Below are 18,840 nucleotides of genomic sequence, written 5' to 3'. Positions count from 1 at the left end.
AAGTTGGACTAAATTTCTAACCGACATGCACTGCTTCAAGTCAGCCGCCGTTCGGTTTGCGCGGCGCCGCATGAAGTCAAACGCACCTAATGACATCCCTCTACCGCACGCATTATGATAGACCTATAGAAAAAAATATTTGACTCTTTTTCATGACCAGCTAAGGACCATCTTAAACCAGCACATGACCAGCTTAAACCAGCTCATGTCCAGCTCAGGACCATCTTAAACCAGCACATGACCAGCTAAGGACCATCTTAAACCAGCACATGACCAGCTTAATCCAGCTCATGACCATCTTAAACCAGCACATGACCAGCTAAGGACCATCTTAATCCAGCTCATGACCAGCTCAGGACCATCTTAAACCAGCAGCCATGCTTCAAAACATACCTAACCAGCATATGCTGTTTTTTTCAACAGGGGTAGCCAATCAATGAATGCAGGATGAATGGTGGATGATGTTGCCACTTAAAAAAATTTAAATAAATAAATAAATTCTAATTTTATTTAATCCATGCTTAAAAAATGTAATTAAATGTAAACAATAAATAACTGATAAATAGTTTTTAAATACAGTTTACACATGTGCAAGCAATAAACTTTGTTTTTGACAATATAATAATGCCTAATGGCGTAACATGGATGAGGACATTAGTTTGGCGCTGAAACTCACCCTCTGGGTCCAGCAGTCGGGCCACACCAAGCTGCTCGGCCACACCAAACGCTTGCTCTAGGTTGGATCTGCTACTTTGTGTTGATACTCTGCTCATATCGACCAGGTCGGGCCTGAATTAAGACAGAACCGTGACAATACAATCTTATTCCACAGTCTCTGCATGTCTGATATCTTTCAGTGTCAGATATGTTTTTATATTACACACCACGATCTTGCTTTAATCAAAAAGTATTTGATTGATGGTGACAGACATTTTCATTTACTCAAACTGAGTCTGGAGTAACACTGGGTTTGTGTAAATCGCCAGAGGAAATCAATGTCAGGACTGAGTCAAAGACTTGTACGCACATAATCAAGGGACATCATTCACATAAAGAGCATATAAGGAACAATTACATTTAGCATTGAGAAAATGAAATCTACTTTAGGACAGCTATCCTACCAGCCCCAAAAACAGGCTTTGTTTTCTTTAGGAAAAATATGATTTCTTTCTGGGGTGAAATACTGTATGAGCCAGGCATGTTCTTGACAAGGTTTGTGAGATTCACTCATAAGGATCATTATTAACTCATTACTAAACCCCCGACTGACAGGAATAGTCACGTCTAGAAATATCTTTGCACAAAAAAGTAACTATTTAGAATCGAGGTCATCTGAAAACTGTCTGTTAGGAAAAACGACATTTCATCAAACTATAAAGAGCAGGTTATGACTATAATAGCACAACAGATCATTCTAAGAACAGCGATGAGAAATAAAGCTATATGTGCATGTACAGTAAAGCTCTGAAACATCGCTCGTAACTTCCATGATGTAACTATTTATTTCAGAGTGAAACAGGATTTTAAAGAAATTAGGGAAAGACTTCGTTTTCTCCATCTGTAATTGACTGGATGGTGAAAAGTACCTATTGACATTTGTCACTGCATGTACTTTCTCAAATCAGATATACAGTTATAGCTATAACACTCACTTGCACCTTTATTTCTTTAACATTTTGTGAACAGTAAAACCCCATGCATTTACACTGGTACAGTTGCGTCTGGAATCTCCTGAAGGCGTTTGAGATGCACCGGATTGCAATCTGTCTTTCTGCGATCTGATAGCTATCCGATCAGTGAAAATGCATGAAGTGGTCCTACATGAAGTGTAAGTAGGCCCTATATGACAGGTGATTAAAGGGGAGGGCTAGAAATTCAAAACATAAATTAAGTTTTTACATTTTCTATGAAAGATTTGTATTTCCTTGAAATAGCGTGAACTGATGAACCGTGGACAGTAAAACAAGGAATGTGGTCAATTTTGACATAATGTTGTCTTTACTGGCTGTGAAGACAGTAGACAGCAAGACAACTCACTAAATTTTTACACAGAGCCTACAAAAAAAAAAAAAAACTCCTGAAAATGCAGTCACTACTTACATGCCCTTTAACACACGAAACCATGATAAAAACATGCATGCATTTGGACATGGATATTTTTTTTAGAAATGAACATTGCTGAGTTGTTACCTGTACTTATGTATTATAGCATTAAACAGTCGTCCATCCCTCCACGAGGTAGTGAAGTTGCCACAGCGGACGCCTACATAGCCTTCGGTCATCTGCTGGGACCACAGCAGAAGTCTCTCCTTGGCTGTCATGTCCTCGGACTCTCCTGTCACGTGGATGTCCGAGATCTGCAGGCAGGAAAGAAGACATGTTTTTGTTAAGAACATGTGTTATAACATACAGTAGCTAAGAGTCTTCTTTTCAAACCTTGTCTTATTTAAAACTGTGTAAAGAAATGGTCATTTTGTAACACAATTTTTTTATTGATTTAAAAAGAAACGTTATGTAGCAGAATCACACCTTTTCTTGAAATTAGAGAATTGCACCTTTTTTTTTAAATGAATGTAGTTTTTGTCAATTTTGTACATTCAAATCTGTTCTGTAAATAATCTGACAAACACTTCAAGAGCTTAGAATTAAAAATGAATAAAAATACATACATCATGTACATACAGAAAATGCATTAACTGTTTATATTAATAATTTCACCTCTATGTAAATACATGTGAAGATTGCAAGAATGTCATTTAAAAAAGAGATCATCACAGCAGTAATATAAAGACTTTCTGCGCCCCAGTATAGCAGGTAGCAGATATATATTTGCATCCTGTGTAGTAACAAATGCTGTCTATAGTATAATAACATTGTGTATAAATATTATATGCTATAGTATTTATAATACTGCACATTTTGGATGTCTTCCTTATCTGCCACACCCACTGCAGGTCAAAAAGACTATTTAAGTGCAAGTATTTACACCTTGGTGCCAATAGCCCCTCCATAATAAAAATGTGATCACTTGTGAGCAAGCACTGCACAAAAATGCTCTATACTATGCAATGCATTTCCCCACACATAGATACTGTTAAATTACAGCCAAAGGAATCATTGTCTGACTTCCTAATCTAATATTGGCAAATATCTGTATTTTGGCCTTTTCCAAATGTCTGTTTTCTGCTGTTTCAGCAATGAAGCTCAGCTGGTGCACATAGAAAGGCTGATTCATGTGACATTTGATCAGTGATTTACCAGCACAGGTTGATTGCTCTGTTTCTTCATTTAGAGCTATTTATAGTAGCCTCCATGTATGCAATAAACCATATTAAATGTATTTTGAATATAGCAGTGAAATATGCTGATGGTGACTAATGAACAGTGACCGATCACACACACACACACACACACACACACACACACACACACGTGTCCACTGACTACTAGAGATCTCACATGACTTCACACTGCTAAAAAGGATTTGTAGCTCTAAAATCAAATGCCTGGAGCAAAAGCTAAGCCAGCACCTACTGATTTAAGAAAACATATTATACCACCACTTATTAAAATCAACAGCTTAATAATCATTCACAGCTTGCTAAGTGTACAATAGATGTACGTGCTGACATTCAAGTCAACTCAAAAAAGAGTCTGCCGGCCGATGTAATTATAGCTTGTCAGAAGGCCGCAGAGCACATGATGTGTAGACTGTGAGTGTGGAAAAGAGTGAGCTATGAAACCAAGAACCAAACACACCAAAACATGTTAGCCCTGACTAACCGCTGCCATGACTCTCAAGATGAATGACAACATTACGGAAACTCTTGGAGTTTCTAGATGCTGATGGGTCAATATAGCTCAAATAAAGAATACAGTCACAGCTATGACACAAAGTACCTGTTACTAGTTACATCACAAGGCAACATAGAAGTCAAATATGACCCTTAGTATCTTCTAGTGGAAAGACCGACTAAATTAATTTGCATGTGTCTCAAACAGTAGAGAGTAGGGTTGTGCCGATGGATGATAGCATTGTGTATCGACGATAGTCAGAGATGTTGCCTAGGGCTGATGCCACTGAGAATAGCAAGACGATTATTGTTATTATTATTATTATTATTATCAGGCTAGTAATACTATCTAATTTATAATTAGGGATTATTTGGTCCATCATATTTCTTTTTCCGCGTTTTTACAGTGTTGCGCATTATAACCCATCACACACGATTCCAATGAGTTTATGAACACAATGTCCAATCAGATGCGTTCAGATGAGTCATAGCTGAAACACCTGAGTTTAGTTGTTCATTGCACACTCGCTGACTGAATTTAGCTCTCTCATCATAACAAAGTGCAGATGTATGTGCGATGTATAATATTTATGAATCATTGTACAGTGTGGATAGCTTCACTGATTATAACGGGAGTGTTTTTAAAGTGCATAATCTCGCACTAGACTGAAGTCTATGTGATGAAGTGATGTTTTTTGGCAATGTAAATGTTCTTTGCTCGTTTTCTGTAGCTGCTGTCTGAATAACTGAGGAAATGTAAGCATTATAATTAGTAACTTACAATGTTTCTATTAAATTGTTATCATGTTAAATACAAATTCAGTCATATTAAAAAACATTCGGCTGCTTTTAGCCTTATGCTGGAGTTGGTTCACTTTCCGGCAATGAAACTAAGCAAGTAAATAATTAAATAAATTAGCACGATAATATCATGTATCGCGATCTCACAGGCTGACGATAGGACGATATGAAAATTGAGCATATCGCCCAACACTAGTAGAGAGCATGGCACTAATAGTGTCACGGGCCCTGATTCCCAAGGAATGCAATAACTGATCAATGCATGCAGTCACTTGGGATAAAAGAGTCTACCAAATGCATAAAAGTAAAATTAATTATAGTTGGCCTAAATATTTCTATTACGTAGTAACTATTTTATAAAAACAACAAGGCAATCAAGGCTGTTGTATTGCTATATTCACATAATGTCAGAATTACTATAAATACAATTATTCAGTCCTTGTAGAACTCAAAATAACAACTTGTAAACTGACTTTTCGGAGAGCCCCGACTTGCACAGCCTGACCACTACAAAGTCGCGGGTTGTCATCTAGCAATTATGGCAATTACAACATGGAGTAAACCCAGCGTGTATCATGAGTAAAGGGTGTATGATGTTTAGCAGACATTATTTCTTAAGTAATGTCACACAAATTGTAGCGTTGCACCATAAGTGGCATCTCACATGTTGACAGATGCTGCTATTACCTCCTGGTGCTCAGTAGAAGCATGTTTAAGATCTTGTTGGACTGTATCCAAAGTAGCCTGGGAAACTAAACCTCCCGAGCAAGTGTGGGCCCTCCTCCGCTTCCTGTGCACTTGAGTGTCCCATATAATTTTGGAGAAGCCTTCCATGTTTTCCAACTGATGATCCACACTGCTCCTCGAGGAGCTTTGTCCTCTCAGTGTCTGGAGCATATGTTCCACCGCTCCAAAACTCACCACCCTCCTCAACTGCCTCCGCAAGAGTTTCTTTTCCAAGAGCCCGTCCTTTGAGGCGATGCTTCTGGAGCTCTTGGTGACCCCATGTAAATTATGCTCCACAGTAGGCCTGCTTTTGTCCTTATCCATCTGATGAACACCTGGTCTTCTGCCTGTTTTACCTCGGGGAACTGGGACTTCTCCAACATAGACCCCATGGCTGATACTGGGCTGCCTGGGCCTTGGAATCCCATCTTGCTCCGAGTTCAACGTACCAACCTGACTGAAGGAATTACTACCAGATGTGACATCCTCCAGGTCATCACTCCTACAGCCCTCGACTCCATGGCTTCTCAAAGAGTCAGTAGCACTGAACTCTGCAGATTTTCTCTTCTTCCTCCTTTGAAAGTATCGGCGTCCACTGAGCTCCTTTGGTGCAGGGCTGATTGGGGCTTTCGTGGGATCAACATAACACTCCTCTTTAGAGCCCCGCACACATCCACACATATTACCCATTGCGCTTGCTCATACTAACAAGGCTGCCCATCAAGAAAGTTTCACTTTTTCCTGTCAGCTGTAAACAAGTTCAGCAAGTTCAAGAGTTTCTTATCCCAGGAAATAACAGCCATCTTTTCCCCTGCAAGTGTTTCGGTGACGGAGGTGATGTCAGACGAATAGTCCCAATATCCAAAGTGGAGCAGATGATATGAATCCCTCTGAGACTCCAAACAAACTTCTGCTTCCTGTATTGCACCGGCCTCGCTTCACAGCCCGGCCCTTTCTTCTCATGCTGCCAACACACTGAAATCTGTGACCTGTGAAACGGCACCCTTTGCCCTGATCTTCCAGAACAAACACTATAGAGATCGAGGCGCCCGGCAAGCAACAGAAACGAACACTGCTGTCACAGCTGAGGAAACGTCACAGTCCTCATGTGATGTGTAAACACAGCCACCCCCGGAGCCCTGCTGGTGTTGAGTTTCCCCAGGCTGACTCCGGATCTATGTCCTTAGCGGTCTGAGGCTGGAGAGAGAGAGAGAGAGAGAGAGGGAAAAGGGAGGGGAGCAGGAAAGACTCTCATTCGTTCCCTGATGGTAACTGTGTGCCGCGTGTGAGAGCTCTGCTCAGCAAGTTGAGCCATTCGATTAGGACGTACCAGGCTGAGAGAGAGTCATGGCCTGTCATGTGGCCTTTAAAAATAGCAGGACAACGTGGCTGGCTCTGCGGCATGGTAAACTGTGCTGCGCCAGATGGCAAAGCTCTCTGTTTGCTCTTTAATATGGCTCGAAACAAGAGCAAAGCTTCCAAAAGGATCACGTCCAGCACGTAAAACAAACAAACATAACCAGTGGTCATAGATATGGAAGATAATAATTATTATTGGCTACATAAACTCATTTGGAGCCATAGTTGTAAAATATAATTAGCTTATACAGCAAGTTATTGTCCAAACATTCATTTAAAGTTAATTAATAGTGTTTGCATAGGCAACAATTACTAATTAGGCTAATTTGTTTTAGGGATCTCACACAAGGGGCCAGACTTACTAACAGCTTGTTCCAGTGCAAACCATCTTTTGGCATTAAAAACTACTATCAGGATTTACTGACGACACACTGAAGACATGAAAAGGCGTGGACTGTTATTTCTGCTGCATATGCATTTGTAGGTGTTTCCCTTTCAGATGCAAAAATGAATGGGAGGAGAGTATTTCAATGAATCATGCAGAGGTTTGCAGTAGTCAGTTTACTGGTATTTGCACCATCATTTACCACCCCCAAAAAAGAATGTCTTAAGCCATTTTGCATCTATGTTGTTAGCAGTTTACCCACACATTATCATCGGTTCTGCTTGTGTGCGACCTTGCACTAATTTGTGCTGCTCTTGGTAGATTGCATCTTTAAGGAAATGCTCTGTCTGTGTCTGTGTTCTTTAATGTGCTCATTGTCAGTAGATCAACTGCAGAATCTGTGCTTTTATGAGATTGTGCTCTCTCACTAATTTGCCCTGTTTCGTAAATCTGGCCCAATATGTGCTAATCTTACCACTATAATATCACAGAGACTTCAGCATGGATCCCTTAGAAGCTATCTAGAAAATTCTAGAAACCACACAGGAACATACCGAGACTGCTTAAATCTTATCAATAAGGGTGTAGCGGTACACAAAACAGGAAAACAGGGTCAAATGCATTTTAGGCAGCACACACATCTGTGTGGCAAGCCATTAAGCTGTATGCTGTATAAGTGCTTACTGTAAAGTACTTTTCCCATTAACTTTCATTTGCATTTCATCAAAGTATGTTGATATTTGCACAGTTCTGCATGTGCAGTGGTTAAAACAATGCTGCGTTCGTTCAGTGTACCCAGCCCCACTGACAGTAAGAAGTGCTTCCAACAAAGCAAATGACAAAAAAAAAGGCATCTGAGCATGTAAGTATCACATCTGCTGTGGGTTGGATCTTGTTTTGGCATAAGCTCTGTCACTTTCCCTTTATGGCTGCAGACTCTTCTCAAACTCTTTTCAGGTTGTTCGTTTTGACAGTGGGTGATTCCCCAGAAGTCAGCAAGGGCTGCTGTTTAAAACTGACCTAGTTAAACGGCAACTAGCTGACTAGTTCAAATTCGATGCAACAACACTATTTATTGTATTCCCATGCTACTGCACAACCACTCCTTAGCATACACATACGACATGCTAGCCAGGCCTTCTTCTGTGTGGACATGATGGAAACACAAACAAATGAACACTTCCCATAACACCCAATGTACTTGCTACATCGTTAGAAGAATGGCATCTACGCTAATATTAGTCTGGTTCTCTCTTATTCCGAGGTCACCGTAGCCACCAGATCCAGTCTGTATCCAGATCAGATGGTCACTGCAGTCACCCGGATCCAGTCCGTATCCAGTCCAGATGGTGGATCAGCACCTAGAGAGGACTTCTACAGCCCTGAATGTCAGCGGAGATCAGGACAACTAGATGAGCCCCATAGACAGATCCCCAGTGAAGAACTTGTCTCTTAGACGGCCACCGGAACCAGTTGAGTCCTCTGCACAATCTGACTTTGCTGCAGCCTGGAATTTAACCGCTGGTTTCGTCTGGTCAGAGGAGAACTGGCCCCCCGACTGAGCCTGGTTTCTCCCAAGGTTTTGGTTCCTTGCCGCTGTCGCCTCTGGCTTGCTTAGTTGGGGACACTTCATTTCCAGCGATATCGTCGACTTGATTGCACAGACACTACTTAAACTGAACTGAGCTGGATGATGGCATCACTGAATTCAGTGATGAACTGAGTTTAACTGAAAATTGAGTGTTTACTATTGTCCTTTTGCATTATTGATACACTATTTTCCTATTTAATACTGTAAAGTTGCTTTGACACAATCTGTATTGTTAAAAGCGCTATATAAATAAAGGTGACTTGACTTGACTTTGCCTGGAATTTCCCGCCAAATCTGACCCGACAATACAAAATTTAAATAAATATTTCAGGCTTTTTATTTCTTTTTTTTTTATACTAGCTCAGCAACACAATTTTGTTCATTTTTGCCCCCCAAAAAATATTCCGTAGTGCACTTTTTTAAAAACATTAAATAAAAAAAGAAGAGATCAAACATCACATTGTTGCATATTATCGCTGGAGGCGATGTTAATACACCCTTAACACACCCCTCAACTTCAAAGCATGCTTATAAAGCAAAAAAGACAAGCAAACTACTAAAACAACATAATGGCTAATGCCAGCTTGATTCAGAGTCAAATGTCTTTGATCACATGTTCAAACAGACAGTATTCAGATGGCAGCTGTGGATATTGTATTAATGAATAAATGCATTCTCCAAAATCTTTGATTACATTAGTCGTTGACTAAAGAGATGCAAACAATAGATGTAATTTTACTGCGAAATGCGATACTTTGTTTGTTGGAAACAGATTGAAAACTGGATACTTCCAAAGAAGAGACTGGAGGGCTAAAAATATATGAACGCGGTTCAAAAATCATCCCCGTGAGACTAATGTCTAGGCAGAGCAATCAAAAACAACTCTATGTGCCCTCTAACTGTGGATCATGAGGGAACAGGCCCACTAGCACCGCATGCCCAACGGCTCGCGTGAGAGTGACAGCGGCAGGTGCTCCTGCACGGCCCCACTGTACCTGTCAGCAAGTTTTATGAAGCCAAGCATTATTTAACACATTCTTCGGCTGTGCCTCAGATATCGTTTTTTAAGTTGTTTTGTAAGCCTTCAGCCCATTGTGGGCCGTCAGGGAGGCTGGGTCAGCGTGGTTTGCGAGATCGAAGTGCGGTGAAGCTGAATTCATAGAGAAGTGAATCAGGAAGAGCTGTGACGGTCTGGACTCGGGTTGACTTCTGCAACAGGCTACTGCTAAAATGTTTCAATCATAACATCACCTCAAACCAAACAAGCAGCCGAGCCAAGGATATTAATATCCTACTGCAGTGCAGTGTGTCCGAAATCAGTAGAACTCTCCAAGGGAATACTTGAACTGGATGCATTTTACACATTTGAAGTTAAGAAAATGTGATATTAAAAAGCTGTGAGATATAATGGGCAAAGACCTCAATCTGATGCATGTGTGCAGACTCTCAATTACAAAGCAGCAGGAACGTAGGACTGCACTCCTCTCCACCTCAGTCATACTGTATATTTGATGCTCAGACCTGCAAATGCGCAGGAAAACTGCCAGAATGTTTTTAAAAAGCCTGTCGCAAACTTAAACTGCAAAAAAAAAAAAAAATTATCTGCAATTTTCATCTTTTGCTCCGGATGATTCGTCTAGCATATCAACACTTTTTTTTTTTTTTTTTTTGCAATAAAAGCTCTTTCATTGTGAAAAGCGTGGATTTTTTCCCCCCATTATTAGGAAGCATACAAAATCTGAATAATTGAGTAAAACCTACAAGACAGATCTTGTGTGTGTAATAACACAAATATTTTCCATGTTTAGCTACTACATGTTGATGCTAAAATAATTACCTTAATAAATCAATCTCAAAATGTAGTTAGATTCTGGCACATCACAGAGTTTCATTAAAAAAGGGAAATTTTCCTGCATGAAGGCACATTACAGAAAATTAATAAACACTGAAGCGGGGGGTGAGTATGTGAGTGAACATGCTCTGCAGACTGACAGCTACAGCTCACCACACTCCACCTACAACTAAACAATCCTCATACTAGAACAGGAAAATGAAGACAAACTCTGAATGCTGGCTTGAGGAAGCCTTGAAACCTGAAGTTTATTTATGGACTATTCATAGTTTTATTTATGGACTATATTAGTTATATTAGAGTTATATTTATAGTTTTAACATTATGTGGTTTTAATTGATGGTTGCTAAGGTGTTTTGGCTCGTTTCTAAGGCATTATTAGCAATAGGTACTGTATTGTCTCAAGCTCTTTTCAATAAATATCTGCACACCCTTGAGCTAATGAGGGTTTGCACATACATGTATGACCTCTTGTGGTCAGAGAATGAACTGCAGTATTGACATATGACCACTGTTGCACATTGTGAGGAATAAGCAGTTGGAAATAGCTACATCAAGCATCAAAGCCAATAAATAAACAATAAAAATATGCTATGAGACTTGATTGGCTCACCTGAAAGTGCAGAATTATGGTCCATATTAATCCCAAAGTCAGTTTTGGGTTTCCGTCCGTTATGTCGTCATTCCTGATGTTCACCAGCTTCACCTGAGAACACAAGTGTTATACGGTTATGATGAGTGAGATGATAACACAATCATACAGCGCTCTGCAATGTTTCCATAAAGACATAAAAAATGACTGCTTATATAATGACATTTTTTAGCTTTAATTATGTATTTCTTTTATATTGTTGTATGTATATACACAAAGAATCATACAAAACCGTATGTAATGAAATTTCGATAACGTCTCCAATGCCAAAACACATTAATATTACAACAAGCAAGGCTATTGTTTTGGTTTCAATTGCATGGCTATTTATATCTGATTCAGTTACTTCATTCATTCATTCTAATTCATTTGTAAATGAGATGAGAAATAAGTATTTGAAGGCAGATAATACAGCACACGCAAGAGTGTATTTATACTTTATACTTAATATACTATGTTTTAATATTGTTTATACACACATATATAGATACATATACTGTATATATACAGGTGCATCTCAATAAATTAGAATTTGAGTTGATTAGCTGATTGGCATGTCACCATATTCTAATTTGTTGAGATAGTGAATTGGTGGGTTTTTGTTAAATGTGAGCCAAAATCATCACAATTAAAAGAACCAAAGACTTAAACTACTTCAGTCTGTGTGCATTGAATTGATTTAATACACGAGTTTCACAATTTAATTTGAATTACTGAAAAAAATGTCTAATTTATTCTAATTTGTCTAATAAATCTAATTTATTGAGATGCACCTGTATATGCAGGTGTCACGAATCCGGTCTATGAACTTCCGTTCATTCACCACCAGAGGTCACCCGCTCACTACATGGACTCTCACACTACACAGACTGTTACACTATACCCTGGACTACATTTCCCATCATCCAAAGCACTGATTGCACACAGCTGTAACCAATCACACGCTCACCTGAAAGCTATTACACACACTATATAACATCCAACCAGATCCTGCTCAAGTCACCGAGTATTGTCTGCATTTATCGCTCTCCAAGTGATAGCACTTTACGGAGCCATTTCCCTGTCTTAGTTTCTAGTTCCTAGTCTCAGTTCCTAGTTCTAGTCTTAGTCTAGTCTCGTTGTGTTTCCTGAATTCTGATTCTTACCCGCGTATCTTGGATTTACCCTTTGCCTTGCTGTTTTGGACTGTGTTTGCCCCTCGCCTGGACTATTGCTCACGTTTACGGATTACCTCTCTTGTCAAGCCCTCTGGATAACATTCGCTGTCATCTGACTCAAGCCCGTTTTGGATTGCTCTTTTGTCTTGCCTGTGCCATACCTGTTTGCTGTTGTTCGACCCTGCCTGTGTTTTTTGACCATGTTTATTAATAAAAGTTTGCATATGGATCCGCACGCCTCTTGTCTCGTCGGCTCCGTTACAACAGGTGCATCTCAAAAAAATAGAATATCGTGAAAAATTCATTTGTTTTGTAACTTATTTCAAAAAGTAAAACTTTCATATATTCTAGATTCATTACATGTAAAGACATTTCAAAACATGTTTTGTTTTAATTTTGATGATTAGAGCTTGCAGCTCATGAAAGTAAAAAATCCAGTATCTCAAAATATTAGAATATTTCCTAAGATCAATAAAAAAAAAGGATTTGCAAAACAGAAAAGTTCAAGTTCTTTAAAGTATGTTCATTTATGCACTCAATACTTGGGGTGCATCCCTACTATATATATATATATATATATATACACACAGTATATATAAACAACATTGTGAAGAGCACTGCACAAATAAACTAGAACTGAACTGAAAAAAAAATACTTTACATAAAAGTGCATGATGGCAAAAAGTCATTTATAAGGCTGCTATTAGAAATGCATTTGTTTTCCAAAGCTAATCTATGCAGCAATCTACTTCTAGCCTATAAACAATTCTAATAACAAACACTGTGCTGCTTACAGCAGTGATGTATCATAGTCAGCGTCTCACCACAAGAGGGCACTAGAGGACAGGATGTTTATTTAGGGCATAGAGACTAACTGCTTACCTAAGAAATGAACAGCTCCATTTATAATTTCCGATTGAAACAGCCATGTTTGAAGCTGCTGTGACCTTTCTATAACAATGTGTCAAGTTTCTACGCTGCTTGGCAATGCTACACAGACTGCAGGCATGTTACCTATGATCTGGTGAATTGCTGATTCCAATTTAAATTATTAATAATTGCAATCTTTTTTGAACACTGGTGTCTGTAATCGTACCGAGTTTGCCATTATTTTGAGTCATACAAAAGATCAGCTCCTTACCATGATAAAATCACTGTTACACACAGACTAGCTTATTATGTAAATATTTATAGATTTTAATGCTAATAATCAAAATTATAATAAACAAAGCATGTGGGTTATGTGAAGTTTATCATAATTCATCTTCAGTGATGACTATTTCTCAGCTTGCCAACAAACTGAAACCATGTTTATTCTTGGATAAGGCATTTAAACGTATAGTCTATTTAAGCAAGTACAAATGAGAGGTCATGCACTGGGTCATTTGTGAATTCAGAGGTCAACGTTTGCTTCCTCATGTATCACGTATCATCTTGAGCAGAACTGCTTGCATTTGTCTTTTTACAGATAGCCAGATCAGATGTCCCTCCCCCCCATTGAAATGAATGGTTAACTATAGTACCCAGGATTAACCAACTAAACCCTGCCTTCAACATACCAGATGCACTGTATCAATTTTCATTGGTCGAGAAAAATAACATTGTTTCTGGCCATTTTGTGAATGGAATACAAGTTACCCTATATTCACTTCCTTAAAAGTTCACTAGAAGTGTGCAATGCATCGTTTATCAAAAAATACTACAATATTATAATTCAAATAATATTCAAACAGCAGATCAAACAATATTAGATCCCTAAGGAATCTTTTGTCTACGTCACAGCAGAGCACAACATGAGTGGAATTTACAATCATTTAGTTGAACCAAATTAAATTTGAGCTGATCTCTATGAGAACTAGTCAGTATTGTTTTGAATTGCAAATGTAACTTACAGTAGCATTACCGTGTTTAGGCACCATGCAAACCACGTAATTGTGAGGTTTCTACCGAGGGGGCCCCTCAAGGGACTGCTTGCTTAGGGCCCCAAAACTCTAAACACGCCCCTGACTGCAAATTATTTTGATATTAAAATGTTCTACCTGCATTCTGTATTTCTGTAATAAGTGCTATTTTTCTTCAGCTGTACTTCTTTTCTTCACAAGAGTTGATTTAGAAATCAAACAGAACAGAAACTGATGTAATGTCAAATGTTTTGAGATTTAAATGCTCATATGTGACCCTGGAGCACAAAAGCAGTCTTAAGTCGCTGGGGTATATTTGTAGCAATAGCCAAAAATACATTGTATGGGTCAAAATAATCGATTTTTCTTTTATGCCAAAAATCATTAGGATATTAAGTAAAGATCATGTTCCGTGAAGATATTTTGTAAATTTCCTACTGTAAATATATCAAAACTTAATTTAAGATTAGTAATATGCATTGCTAAGAACTTAATTTGGACAACTTTAAGGCGATTTTCTCAATATTTAGATTTTTTTGCTCCCTCAGATTCCAGATTTACAAATAGCTGTATCTCGCCCAATTATTGTCATATCCTAACAAACCATACATCAATGGAAAGCTTATAGAAAAATTGACCTTTTTGACTGGTTTTGTGGTCACATATACTGGTTTAAAAACTGGAATAGGAGCATAAAAAAATAAAATCACTCTGTATTTGTTGATTGTTTTTCTCACTGGTCTTACCTGCCGTCTTTTTAAGTAGTCCAGTGCAATCTGTACATTCTGGAGTCTGTGGAAGCGCATGCGGCCCTTCTCCCGTGGCTGTGAGGAGAGGAGAGAGAGAAGACATCAGTGCATGCGTCATCAGGCACCAGACACTCACCGTACCGTCAGCAGAGGAGGAGAAACTCACTGCGCTCATGCCTGGAGATCTCAACTACTGCACATCAATGCCTAGCTAGCCTGACTGAAGTACATCAGGTTTCTTGCTAACTTCCCACAGGTTAACCCTATATCATATGATGCCTTGAAGGAACACAAGCCAAACGCAAGTTCAAAGATATGGAGTGGGCCGAGACGGGCAGCAGTGAAACGGGAATAAAGCAGATGGAAAGATCTGTAAATCTCCACTGTCCAGCTCGGATGGAGTTTGTGGATGAACTTTTTCTCAAAGGTGCCTGTCAAACTTGATGTACAGTACAGTGTGGGCAGACTTAAAGAGAAATGAGAACGATTGAGCAGATGATGGATGGCTTGTGAAGAATCGTGTCGCCCTTTAAGGCTGGAAGTAAAGGACTGACGTGAGTTCCATGTGTTTTGTTCACAGAATAGTAAAAATGACCAAATGTTCTATCAATCAAAAACAAAAGAGGTTTCTATCACACGAAATAGCACTTTTCATGAAAGACAAGTATGTGTAAACTTGTCAATTCATGACGGACATTAAAAGACCCCATGAAATGCTTCGACGGATACAGCAAAAACGTATTAATATAAATAAAAAGTCATCATACAAAACAAGCAATAGAGCGCTGCAGTGATGACTGATGGCTTTTAGATTATTGCAGAAAAATTTTTATGATTCTTACAGGTTTTGTTCATCATGATAATCTTCACAAATGAACACAACTAGAACTAACACTAAAAGCTGTACACAAACTACACCACAGTCACATGACTTCAGTCTTAAGCATTCAACCATTAGGCTGCCAACAACTCTTTCAGTCTTTATTTAAAAAGATAAAAAATCAATGAAATTATGATTTAGAATAGTTTGCAAGAGGAACAAACTCTGTAGTCCCATTTAGCCACTTGTTAGCAACCACATTTTTCAAGACAAATAAAATCATTAACAAATCACAACGGGGTATTACTGATGTGTTTTATGTTGTAGAATACATCAATAAATCATTTCAAACATTTACTCAAAACTCATTCAAAAATAAAGCCCTTTAACTTCAGGCCAATGGAACCAGAGGTGCTTAAATGCTCATTTGTTTCCAGGTTTTGGCCTACAAGAATATGTCATCCATGCAGCACACTATAGGACAGATAAATAACACAAAAACATATGACACATCTCTTCCATCTTTATTTGACCCTCTAACTCTAGCGCTCTCTATTCTAATTATATTCTTTAAAAAAACTTGCCCCTTTTAGACTTGCACTCTATTCATTTACTAACTAACACTAAACTAATAGCTTCTCTATTCTTTTTGTATTCTATCTATCTGTTTTCTTTTTATTTATTATACAATTATCAAAAGCTAAAAAAAAGGCCTCTAACACTAGCTTGCTCTATTCTTTTTCTATTCTATCTGTTTTCTTTTTATTTCTTATATAATAAAAAAAAAAACTTGCTATGTGTACTACGTTAAGCTAACTGAGGCTTGTCATAGCACTTGCGTATCATTGCTCTTTTGTTGATTTTGATTGCTTCTATTGTCCTCATTTGTAAGTGGCTTTGGATAAAAACGTCTGCTAAATGACTAAATGTAAATGTAAATAAATACTGTACAATACAACAAAGACACAAACAGAATAAACAATGCTTTATGTTCAAGCGAACTAACAAGTTCTGGACAATGTTTGGCTCCAGTGGATCACTAACTTCAGTTTTGAGAGCTCCCGCCGCTCTGGATTGGGTTTTGTGTACAAACAGCCGCCTGTCAGACACGGCTTAATGAACTTTGAATATCTTTTTATTATCAAGCGCGTCCTGCAGTTTAGCAATGGTAGACGGCATTTTATGACAATCAGGTTAACTGCTGTATGAACACCTTATAAAAATTCAAACGGTTTAAAATTTTGTACCAATTTTTTATTTTTATTTTTATCAGTATACCGCCCATTTTTTCAGTGTATTATTTATTATTGCCATTCCTTTTCTCTCTAAGGATTTAAAAATTGTTCAATAACGGGTTAAAATCACACTGACATTATCATTGCTTAATAACTATATATCAGGCATATATTATCACTTAAAACAATAGCCTATTTTGAATTTTGTTTAGTTGTGGGAAAAAAAAGTATTTGCCAATGAGCCAGAGATGTTGTCATCAATTTTATGCCTTAAACCTAACAGACTAAAAATGAAGTAAAATCCACAAAACTTTGATTTCATGGGGTCTTTAGCACACTCTTGAAGCAAAAGGAACTTGAATCAGGCCTTTAATTCACAGCTCAAGCTTCTGTGTCTTGAGAAATGACCAAGCTGGCATTCTAGAGCACTCCACAGCAACCCCAGAAGGCAATATTCAGCGATGAGGCAGATGCTGTTTACCCATCCCTGTGACCTCAACCTCACTGTCTGCAGAAATTCCCAGAAGCCTACAGTCCACTGAGGAGAAGCCAGGCTTCTCTGGGTTTGGCACTCCAGTTAGTACACACAGCAGCACACTCTACATTAGTCCTGTTATGAGGGGGCAGGAGGACACGTGTCCACACATACCCCCTTATCCTTATCATCATCATCATCATCATCATCGTGGTCACGTCCATGCCGCTCAACCCTGCATGCGTCAGCCGCACTCACCAACCGCAACGTCTTCAGAAAATCACGCTCCCTTGGCTTACCAGCGGGAACGTGAGCACGAGAGAGAGACACAGACACAGAGACAGGAGGACACATGAGAGATGGACAGAAGAAGAACATGAGAAGGACAGGAGACAAGGAGGAAAAGAAACAGGGTGTCACCAAAACAAAGGGGGCACTCCTCTCTGATCTGTGCATTTCCCAAAAACAACTATGGTTGCAAGTTCCGTCGTCACCAATAGAGTTCAATGGAACTAACGACCATAGTTAGCTGACGATGCTTTTGGGAAACGCACCCCAGATCAGTGCATTCAGCAGCCAAGCTAAAGAGCTCACATCACGGAAATGAGCGGATATATCAGTGACAGCTCCTGGAGGAATCCTCAGTCAAATCAACCTCAGTCACTCAGAGCTGTAAGCTGTTACAAAAAAACATCATCATTTAGAAGTAATAGGCTATTTTCTGTCCTGTTTTTAACCACCTCATCAGAACGCTCTGTTTGAATAGGCGTGGAGGATTGTAGACTCAGAGGTAAATGCCCACTGCTGTGATTGGCTAATAGCTGTGTATGTTTGACACAGAGCCGTTTGACAGGCTATGTCCTTCACAGACAGACGCTTCTGTTATTTAGGTTAAACCCGCATAAATACTCATATCAAACGATCTGTTTAACAGACAAAGCAATAGTGATCACATTATAAAAACACTTGTGTGTTGTGACATTACTGTCAGATCCAATATAGTCACACAGCATTGTCTTTTAGTTTCAATCTTTCTGAAAATACTGCGTCGAATTGTGCCTTGTTTGTAAACGAATTCACGGTAAAATGAAGTAAACAAAGGACTGAGTTCTTACTGACGTGGTCTGGAACTTAATTAAAAATAAAGTTCATCCACTCTTTCCTAATATTGGCATCAGAAGGAAGGCAATGCAAACAATGTTTTTCCACAGCTTAGCACTGCACAGTGTCTTGTTGTATTCGGAGCCATCTTTATCGTTTGGTTTCTGCATAGACCCGCACGTTCGCCTCTCTCGTAAACACTACATGCGCGAATCGGTGGGCGGGGCTAAACAGGCAGTGAT

The 18,840-nt window shown here is 38.8% G+C and overlaps 1 protein-coding gene across 1 annotated transcript in view; it reads right to left on the bottom strand.

Annotated features, from left to right (window-relative positions):
- Positions 1–18,840, bottom strand: part of dst (dystonin) — a 159,104-nt gene that overhangs the window by 91,584 nt on the left and 48,680 nt on the right. Inside the window, exons 5-8 of the mRNA XM_016566904.1 lie at positions 14,965–15,042; positions 11,122–11,214; positions 2,191–2,357; positions 677–789 (exon numbers count right to left, since the gene is read on the bottom strand). Of these exons, the coding sequence (XP_016422390.1) occupies positions 677–789; positions 2,191–2,357; positions 11,122–11,214; positions 14,965–15,042 (451 nt within the window). The remainder of the gene's footprint in view (positions 1–676; positions 790–2,190; positions 2,358–11,121; positions 11,215–14,964; positions 15,043–18,840) is intronic.

Source organism: Sinocyclocheilus rhinocerous, unplaced genomic scaffold (assembly GCF_001515625.1).
Source record: "Sinocyclocheilus rhinocerous isolate Xijiao unplaced genomic scaffold, SAMN03320098_v1.1 scaffold552, whole genome shotgun sequence".
NCBI lineage: Eukaryota > Metazoa > Chordata > Actinopteri > Cypriniformes > Cyprinidae > Sinocyclocheilus > Sinocyclocheilus rhinocerous.
The sequence above is the reverse complement of the archived record's forward strand: the minus strand, read 5'-3'. Positions and strand labels throughout refer to the sequence as shown.